The 10,114-nt window shown below is 48.0% G+C and overlaps 3 protein-coding genes across 3 annotated transcripts; 1 reads left to right on the forward strand and 2 right to left on the reverse strand.

Moving 5' to 3' along the window:
• Positions 1–4,410: 4,410 nt before the first annotated feature.
• On the forward strand, positions 4,411–5,570 carry PFLUO_LOCUS4415 (uncharacterized protein; the record flags this gene model as incomplete). The annotated part of the gene is made up of 3 exons (XM_073781762.1): positions 4,411–4,874; positions 4,936–5,200; positions 5,268–5,570. The coding sequence occupies 3 exons, from the start codon at positions 4,411–4,413 to the stop codon at positions 5,568–5,570; spliced, it is 1,032 nt and encodes a 343-aa protein (XP_073638485.1).
• A 632-nt stretch (positions 5,571–6,202) lies between these two features.
• PFLUO_LOCUS4416 (uncharacterized protein) lies at positions 6,203–7,838 on the reverse strand (the record flags this gene model as incomplete). Its single annotated transcript, XM_073781763.1, has 6 exons — positions 6,203–6,593; positions 6,647–6,869; positions 6,951–7,214; positions 7,272–7,423; positions 7,481–7,672; positions 7,729–7,838. The coding sequence occupies 6 exons, from the start codon at positions 7,836–7,838 to the stop codon at positions 6,203–6,205; spliced, it is 1,332 nt and encodes a 443-aa protein (XP_073638486.1).
• An 867-nt stretch (positions 7,839–8,705) lies between these two features.
• Positions 8,706–9,722, reverse strand: PFLUO_LOCUS4417 (uncharacterized protein; the record flags this gene model as incomplete). Its single annotated transcript, XM_073781764.1, has 1 exon — positions 8,706–9,722. The coding sequence occupies one exon, from the start codon at positions 9,720–9,722 to the stop codon at positions 8,706–8,708; it is 1,017 nt and encodes a 338-aa protein (XP_073638487.1).
• Positions 9,723–10,114: the final 392 nt, after the last annotated feature.

A 10,114-nucleotide genomic window follows, 5' to 3' on the forward strand; every position in this document is an offset into this window, starting at 1 on the left:
TCCATCTATCGCGAATTTGGAACCGCTTTTCCCCCCGTCGACCGAAAGGCTACGGCGAACCGAGTTGAACCAGCAAAGTAATGTCCGTACCATCCTATCCAATCTTGAAAAATGAACAAGTTGAGAGTTTCTCTCTGTTATCCTTGGTCTAGAGCTAAGTTTATGAAAATGCTCAGTTAATCCGGGACAACTTTACTGTAACAACATGGCTACTTCTGGGAGCTGTTCTTCAAGGGTTCATTGTTTTGGTTTTCCCAGTCCCGTACGCAGTTCTCCCACCTATACTCATGTTGGCGTGTCTCCTTGCCAAGACCGGCTTGATGTCACTTGGCCTTATCAACAATCCTCAAATGGACGGCGTGATTGCCGGCAGGTTTTCCGCATTACTCCCCGATCGAAATGGGGTGTTTTCAGGAAAAGCCTCCGATCAAGATGTCGCATTGATTTTACTGGCCGGGCGTTCAAACCAGTATGTCGAAGCAAGCCCCTTACACCACCTCTCATTGTCTCACACTTCCCAGCCCGATGGGCATATTCGGCCCCGGCTTCAAAGAGTTGGGAGACTACATGAACAAAATGCAGGACCAGCTTGCAAACAATGCAATACGGTACAATTGTGAGCAAATGATGTTCTGTCTTCGTGCAGTCTGGCAGGCTAAATGTCATTCTCAATATAGATCTCGGGGCAACCTCCTGGCTGGGAGCTGGCGAGCGCTCAACAGCGAACCAACTGATGTTTGCAACATATTTCCGAACCCTGGAAGATGTACACGCATATGCACATAGCCCGCTTCACCGTGAGGCATGGGACTGGTGGAACCGAATCACAAAGTCACACCCGCACCTCAGTATCATGCATGAAGTCTACCAAGCCCCAAAAAGCCATTGGGAAAACATATACATCAATAATCACCTTACAGGCATTGGTCAGTCCAGCTCCCTTTTCTATTTCGATGATGGCAATTCTTGTGCTAAGCTAATAATAGCTGCCACGCAAAGTACGTTTAGACCGGGGCCCGAAAGCGCGAACACCGGAAACATGTGGATCCGTCCAAGCAAGGCAAATTGAAGACACATAAGGGTAGAATTGAGAAGACAGATGGCGATGATAACGAACAGATTTCTGCTCAAACACCACGCATCTTTTGAAGAATCCTAAAGCTGTCGCGTTTCTCTTTCTTTCACATCATTTTCTCTTAAGACTTTTATACGTGGCTTGGGTTCCGAGATTACTTTCTTTTTTGCTTTGTCCCAGAATCTGATTGAGATGAGCGAGATCCTAAGAAATTTCCAAACAAGTTTCTTAACGCACAAATATACAGTGCCAGTACCTGAAGCCATTACAGTTGGTTGAATGATTTATTATTGTCTTTTACTTTGATCCATCACCTAAGTTGAAACTCTGAATTGAGATACAAGTGTGATATCCGCTTGGCGCGGTAGTTGGTAGCGCGGAACTGCCGCAGCGTACCTCAGCCTCGGGCAGCGTACCTCAGCCTCGCGCAGCCTCACACAGGCTACTCTCTGGAACGATGCAATAAAATAGTTCACTGAGACATTCCCTCATTGCCTCTATAAGTCTTGTAGGGGGTAACAAACATACAGTCTATACTGAGATCAGCTGCCAACATTCAGTCTTTATCCGACTATTTGATCTTCCGCCTTGCTGGTTATTCATTTCACAGCTCCACGAATCATGAAACTTTCGATATCTTACCCTAGAGCGCCCACAGAGACTACTAGCATATGAAAATGTACCGACTGACATGATTATGCCAGTTCACCATTTTGACGACACCCCACTTCTGCGAAAGAGCGTCCAGTGCTGGATCCTTCGGTTTCATGATGTGCCGACATGTTGCGGGCCTCTTTGTCGCAGCTCATTGAGCGAGAGGGATGGTGCAAGCTCGGGGGACGCATTCGTCTAAATCTAGGTTCTACCAGTTGCGAAAGTCGTCCTGATCGAGATGGGCTTTCTGATGACGATAATGATAATGGACGAAGCAAGAGTTAGAGATTCACGTTTCCCAAGTGCTTACGTCGGACCGACCTGCAGTCAATATAAATCATGATGAGCTCCATGTCAGCATCAATGAACACCGGCTAGCCTCAAGACTACCTGCATCCACTGATACTTCGTCAGTGCATAATGGCCCTTCGGCATTTAGAGAGCTAGCTGTGAGACCAAGTACATCAGTCTGTCTGGATGACTACCTTAATTCTCATCTCCCACAATTGACTCTGAACGGCATGGATGTCATTGATGGCAGTCTCAGCCGTTCTGCCTTATTACGCGCGGGTTGTATCAGTAAAGCGTTCGATCTCTGATCTCGCTTGCCATCTGTATTGCCAACCAAAAAGAAACAAGGTACGTATGCCCAGAATGCCGTCTTTCCGTGCTGGACAAATATCATGACTCCTGAGGTCATCGGAAAGACGGATGCTCACAGAGTTGCGGCCTTCCACATCTGTCGTAGCATCAAGCACAGACCACCACGGCTCAAATCCATGCTTTGGCACGTCTTATCAATTGGCACTGGACCAAACAGGACTGCCGCCAATGTTTGGTGAGGCTGGAAAGGGAGACGAAGCTGAAATGGGACGCGAGGCTGAAATGGGAGGCCTGAATCCTGCAGGCCCACTAGGCTCTAGTAGAAAATTTGCACCGATCGAAAATATATATATACGTACCCTGCTTCCAGTAACAACCGGATTTCCTACCTGGCATTGCATACAGCCAGAAAAAGTTAGCATCCTCAAGTTCAGATTCCTTTCATCATTTGAAAATGTCCACTCAAGTCCAAACTCGAGGTGAATATCTGCTGGTGAGGAACACAGCCGAAATCGAGAGGTACGCCTTTAGCTGTTTGAAATACCCAAGAAGTGTTTCCTCCCTTGTATAACCGTTAATATGGAATAATACAGGCTAGAAATGCAGTATAATGCCTGGCAAGCTAATATCGGGTACCTCCTCCATCCTGAAATCCAACTACATGATAGTATGCGCATTGCAGATGTTGGCACGGGGACTGGGTTAGTAGCAATTATACCAGAAAGAAGGAGGTAGCTGACATTAGTCCCTAAGAATATGGCTACGTGACCTCGCAGCTGCTCTTCCAAATACTTGTCAGCTCGACGGGTTTGACCTCTCAGACTCCATGTTTCCCAGCAAGGACACATTGCCGGAAAATATCACCTTCCATCAGCAAAATCTCCTCGAGCCATTCGCACCTGAATATCTGGGTACATATGACGTCGTCAATGTTCGAGTGATGGTGGTGGCTTTATCATACAATGAGTGGGAGCCTGCTGTGCGAAATATGATGACACTCCTGAGTACGAAGTCTCCCAGTTTATAACCCATTGATTTGGATTTATCCTAACAATGAGCAGAACCAGGAGGCTATTTGCAATGGCTCGATTGTGCCGCACATGAGTGTGTAATCAAAGGAGTGCCTGAGGGAAAAGAAGCCAGTAATGCACGACGCGGGCTCGACATATTCCGACAGACTTTGAATTCGCTTGGGAAAACGCCAAAGTGAGCTTGAATTATTCCATTGATAATCAAAATAATTTCCGAGGACTAAACAAAGAGGCTAATCTATTATCATTAGTATTGCTTTTCTTCATGGGATCTTCCAGAAAAGTGGACTGGTGTCTTGTGAAGAGAAAATCTACACTCTTGACAACCCAGACGCTCGGGAGAAGCTCAGTATCTCAGTTGCTCTTGGAATTCAGCATAGTCTGACTGCTGCTTTCCAAATGCATAAGTTGGATGACATAAAATCCATTGATCAGATTACAGATCTGAAGGAGGCTACCTTGGGGGAATTGAAGAGTGTACCTTGTTATTATTGTTACGATGTTTACGTCGTGACTGGAAGAAAGTCTGATTAAGGCTTGTCTAGCGGGAGAATGGATTTGTCAAAGATTGGCCACATAACATTGCACCTTCTCCCTTCAGCCCTCAGCACTACGCCAAAGCTTATAGTAGTACCATTTGCGGCTATTCTTTTTTTCACCTACAGATTCTTGGCCATTAGTACATTAGGCTCTCCCGCTGATAGGGATACCCAGATAGCAGAGTAGGGAGTAATAGAAATCGACTCGGCTCTCCAGGCAGCTATACTAATCTGACAGAGACATAGTCCTGTCTATGAAGCCTCTGGACAGACTAAAAAATAATAGTCTACATTATACATTGTTCTGCCCCGGCAACTAGTACGTAGCTTCACCCAGAAATCGTAATGAAAGGGCTGCATATCTGCAATAAAGAGGCGGTGAATCAAGTACTTCGAAGTATATTTGAGGTTAATCCCAAACCGGACTAGACAGGCCCACCAAGATCTGCCTGACGGGGACTTGGCATCTATATTCATTCACCTTCCATCTTCCTTTTTGCCCTGCACCATGGACCCCGTACCCGATGACCAAACGCAGAAGCGTGCTAGCCTGAGAGACAAATGCAATCGAGCGGTGTCAGAACTTATCCAGGCACTGGACTCCCAGGCACAGGATGCTTATCGAAGCGATGAGCTTACTGTCCTTGGAGTCTCCCTTGGAATGTTCGACCCCAATGGTCAAGATTTTCTCAACTCCAAAGCCTGTCTCTTTGAGCCTCTATCCTCGGGGGCGCTTGAAGAGTACTCTCTGCTCGAGTCCGAACTTAACGGGGGCGCTCTCGAGTACTACTTCAAGTTTGACGAGATTTACGATCACCCTACGAATGTGAAAAATCCTCCCTCTTCTTATATTATGGCGGAGAGAGCATACCAAATATTTAGTCACCTAGATATCCTCTACTGCCACTATGAAAAGAAGATGGGGAGCGACCTCGTTTTCCTGGGGGAAGTCTCTGGATGGGACCAGATGAAGTACGTTGGAAACGGCTGGTTTGTTGAATTACTATGCTAATGCATAATTTGAATAACTTAGGCACGGCAATTCATTTCACGATGGCCCAGAAGGACTACTGCTTGGTCTCCGCCATGGGCTTCCAGATTGGAATACTGAGGCCATGCGCGAGTGGCAGGAAGACGAGGACGACCAAGCGACAACTTACCCACACATCATGCTCATCATTTGCACTGGGGCAGAGGCGAAGGATGATGAGCTGCTTTTTGGCGAACTGGGACCCATCGCGCAGGCGATCCAAAATCGTCTCAGCCAGACGGAATTTGAGAAGACATCGCTCTTCCCGGTATATCATAGTCTTTCTCCCTCATTCCTAGCACCTGTGCTAATCTAAATGCTTTTGAACTTGATAGGTGCTGGCCGTCTCACTTTTTGGGCCGCGACATGGGCGTCTCCTACACGCCAAATTTAACAAGTCCGGTCTCTTAAAAGTCCGAGCCTCGCCAATTTACAGCTTTCGACACAAAGCGGAGGCACCCTTCAAACTGTTCCTTCGTTACCATGCCTGCGAACCTCGATATGGACCGGAATACGAGTTTTATAGTGACGAGGAGGATCCACCTAAGGCCCCCGAGTATGTCTCCCCATCACCCGCAGCGGATAAGAAAAATCTCCCTCCCAAGGAAGAGAATGCTCCGTCTGCCGAAGAGCCTTGAGATCTGCATTTGCCTGTGTTGACTAGAAGTTCTACAAGGCCCAACCAACCGAGGAACTTTGCGTTCAATTTGAAACCGAGACAACCGAGAGAGAAAGCAGCGAGTGCTCTACAATGAGTGCTTGGGTTATCTTCATGGATTTCAAAAACTTTTCTTGACCACATTATCTGTAGTCGCGATAGCTGTTACGATTCTCCCGCTGAATTCTCTAGGGACTTGGCAGATAGCACCCTCCATAATAGGCAATTTGGCTCTGCGTATTTTGAGATGTTTGCATTCGCATTAGTGAGTCTAATGTTCGTAAGTCGGCCAATGAAATTACGCGATGGCGCGGCCGAAGGAGAACAATCAACATAAGGGGAGAAGGAGAGAGTGGGAGCAATTCAAAGAAGGAGCTGAATGGTAACAAGCAGCAAGGCGGCCATCATATCAGTCCGTTACATATTTGCTTCTGGTCGCAACATCTTTGTCATAATTTGCAAATGATTGACAGAAATCGTCGCTGTCTCAGCGTTTTCTAACTTTAGGCCAGTCTTAGGAGAACCTTCATGTACCGCACATATTCATGAGCCGATATCTGTCATATGATGCGTCTCATGCGTAGCATATATATACTTCTGAATAAAATCAGATCAACTTGTTCCCAAGTCATACGCATCACTTGGTTCCCAAGGTTGGTCCTTCTCCACTGATCGTATGAGAGCTTCATGGGCAGGGGTACGAGGGGAGATATCAAACTTCCATGGAACGGGGTGGCTAATCACGCCAGCCTGAAATTCAGGACTGACGTCCACCTCTTTGCCGTTTTTGATCACTTTGGTGATATTGAACACAGTAAGTGACTGAGCGACGCTCAGATACAGAGTGTTGTCAGCTAGAATACGACCGGGGCAAATGCGACGCCCGAATCCAAAAACGATTGCGTGAGGGTCCTTTTCTGGCTCTCGGCCGCCAACGCCCAGGAAGCGCTCAGGCTTGAACGCCATAGGGTCATGATATGCCTCAGGATCATGGGTGAAGGCCCTATTACGGCAATTAGCATTACGATACAACAAAAAGTCTGCGGTCGACTTTACCAGATATTAGGCATAACTAAGGAACCCTTAGGAATGAAGTAGCCCTCACATATGTCATCCCCAATTGACATGTGAGGAATTCCCATTGGTGCTACAGGATGCCAGCGTAGGACCTCTTTGACAACGGCGTCGATGTATGGAAGACTAGCACGATCAGCCACCTTGGGATGTCGACCAGCTCCTAATACTCGGTCAATCTCATCTTGTGCTTTGCGCTGCATCTCTGGGTATATGGTCATAGCCAAAAGAAATGTTTCAATTGAACAAACAGTCTGTTTTCCATCAGCTAGGAATGTATGTGAACCAGGAGCAAATCCTACCGTATCGGCTCCACCCGTGTAGAGGGAAGCAGCAGTCCATTTCGCGACGAGCTCTTCCTCGCTTCCAGGGACTGGATATCCCTCCGCTTTGAAAATATTGGCAAGGTACGAAGACTCATGATTGCCAGCGTCCATACGCCGCCGAACAAAATTATACGGCTTATCCGCGACGTTTTCGAGGTTTTCCTTCCAATCCCGTGCAATGCTTTTGAATTTGGCTCCAGGGAACCAAGAAGGAACGTATCTCACTACACTGGTTAAAGATCCACATAATTACTTACTGGGAGGTCTTTAGAATCACTCACAAGCTGGAATCATATCCACTAGCCAGGCACCTGGTGTCCCGGCGATTGAAAAATGCTCTAAGGCCTGGTTTGCGATATGAACAAGCGGGTCTCGCTTGTGAGGCTCAATCGTGTACCCATATGCGATTTTTAGAATGATCGCTCCCGCCTCCCTAAATAGAGCAGCTCAGTTTCCTATCTAATCACGGTTCTACCTTTTAGTAACTTACGTCTGAATGTGCTCTGCAAATCTGGATTGATCTTTCAATACACGCAACAGAAATCGGTGGACCTCTATCTCCTGCAGGGCGTTGTATTTCGCCACCGCTGCCTCCGACCCAAGGTAAGGTTGCATGGCTTTGCGATAAGCACGGAATCGGTCCGAGTATGTCTGCATTGCCAGAATATGCTCCCAGCCCACCCTAGTCAATAGAATTTAAGCGGTGTGAAAATGCTATCACTGCACTCAAAGACTGACATTTCTGATGCAAAGACCAAGTTTGGCCGTGAAGAGTATATTGCAGAGCGTTTGGATAGAAGCTCTGTAGCGATCCGGGCATCGTTGACAATCACAATGGTCTGGCCCATTACTGTGATAGAACTGATGGGCCCTGTAACAAGTGAATGTGTCAATTAAAGGACGTAATCCCTACGAATTCACGCATGGCGCTTTTAGTGACTCTACCGTAGAGGTCCTTGTGCTTCGCCCAGTGTATCCAATCTTGCGTTCCCTGAGATGGCAGATCTGAAATGTTACCGACAATTGGCCTCGGTGACGGGCCTGGTGGCAACGGGCCATGGGCCTTGTTGCGTGTCAGTAGGACCTTGGTGGCATACAGCAAAAGTGCTCCTATTATCAAGCTCAAAAGCGACATAGAGAAGGGCATGACGATCACAATGGGCTTGGAGCTGTGACCGAGTTGACTTGAAATATAAGAGATATTTGCAAGAGGAAACTGCTGGCACACTTTTTAATTTCTTCCACCCTTAGAGCCACGTCATCCTTGTCTGTTTTGAAGCTGTCAAATCAACTCAGACCGCGTGCGGGGCTGAGAGTCAGCCAAGAGGCTAGGGTTGCTTAGAACACTAACTTCCAAATCTGGGCACTAGCGTGAATATGAGGGAGAGTAAGCCTCTCTGACTGACTGCTCAGGTCGGGTTTAGTGAGCGAATCAGGGTGATAAGTGAGCAGATCATGCCGCTCAGGGTTGTGCTCAAGTCTATTCAGGGAGCGAGAGGTGAGCAACGAAACGGAAAGAGCAAGCCAAGACATGCGAGAAATTATCGAGTACACGTGTATACGAAGAAGTACAATCTCTCAAATCACCGAACCAGGAAAGCAGAAGAGAGCTTTGCAAGAATTTCATCTGATTGTGTATTCATGAGTGCACTAGAAATGGTCTCGACATGAACCACGAGGTCGCTCCACCCACTGCCACCACTGGCCTAGTTCTTCTAGCTAGACGTGGCATACATGGCGGCCACGATGTTGGCCTGCACCGAGTCCTCGGTGTCGTCAGACGGATAACCGGAGGTCATCACACCTTCGTAAAACGTACCCTGAGCACCATTGCTGTTGTCACCGCCAATACCAAGAATGATAGCGCCCTCTTTGGACATTGGATTGTAGCCAGACGGGCGCACACCGCTATAGTATGTGGACAACGTGCCAGAAGTCGCGTCGCCACCGCGGATCGCCCACTCATTTGGTTCCCCCTTGATGATGGCAGTAACGAATCGCGAGGTGATAGACGGGTCCCCACTGTTGTAAGTAGCACTCTCACCAGAGAACAGACCATTCTCCAGATCTGCCATGATCCAAGGGCCGCTGCCGGAGCCAGTGCCCCAGCCAGTGCAGTCGCCAAAGTAGATGGCCTCCATGTGGCCGTCGCCTGTATCGGTAGCACTGGTCTCTGCATTGCCATAGTCGAAGCAGCATTGATCGTTGTAGTTGGTTCCATCGAGGACTGCATAGATGCCCTCTGCTGCATCACCTGTCGCTGTGCCGACAGCATTGTCATTGCGATAGCCCGTGCCAGGTTCAATCAAGACGCCATACGCCTTCTGACCGTTGAGTGTAACCGGTGCGCCAGTCGCGCTGGCCAGATTATCGTAGCCACCAGCTGCTGGGCCATCAAAGCCGCCGGGCGGACCCTGAGTGAGATGATTACCATTACCAGATTGGTCGTAAATTATGGCAATGCTGCAGGTTGTGCCGTCGCAAAACGTATCTTGAGCAGCAGCATCGGCAACACCACCGGCAGACAGAGGTGCAATGTCAGTTGTGGTACTGTCAGAGGCACGCGACACTTGGTAGAGTGAGCCAGTATAGGCATCGTAAAGGGCACGAGTAGTGCTGTGCGCCGCGACGCAGGGCGTGTCGCCAGCGGCGTAGATGTCGCAAGGTCCAGCGGCGACAAGGGAGCCTGTGGCAACAAGGCCTAGAGCCAGGCTTAATGGAAATAATGACATATCTGATCACTTTTCGTGAGGGAACAGTTTAGCGGGGAGCGGTATAAAGGGCACGTCTGAGGATCTTGAACTCATCAACGAGATTCACTTTCTACGGGGAGCAGAACACCTTTATATATGTTTTGAAGTTGCATGATGCCTCGCTTGCCTTGATTAAATCCAGTAAGATCTTCATTCTTCAAGAAGCTAAACAGGGCATGCACTCCGACAACTATAAATGAAGTAGCATTTGAACATAATCCACCTGACCCTCCACCTGCGGGCACTCACGGGATCGTATCTGTTAGTGCTTACATTCTCCACGGGGTCGAGGATATAGCTGACGCTTAATTTGATTAGGAATTGGTATTTCCATGCTAAGTAGTCGAGATCATAACCGGCAGTTTTTCCTT

This window comes from Penicillium psychrofluorescens (genome assembly GCF_964197705.1).
Source record: "Penicillium psychrofluorescens genome assembly, chromosome: 3".
In the NCBI taxonomy this organism is placed as follows: domain Eukaryota; kingdom Fungi; phylum Ascomycota; class Eurotiomycetes; order Eurotiales; family Aspergillaceae; genus Penicillium; species Penicillium psychrofluorescens.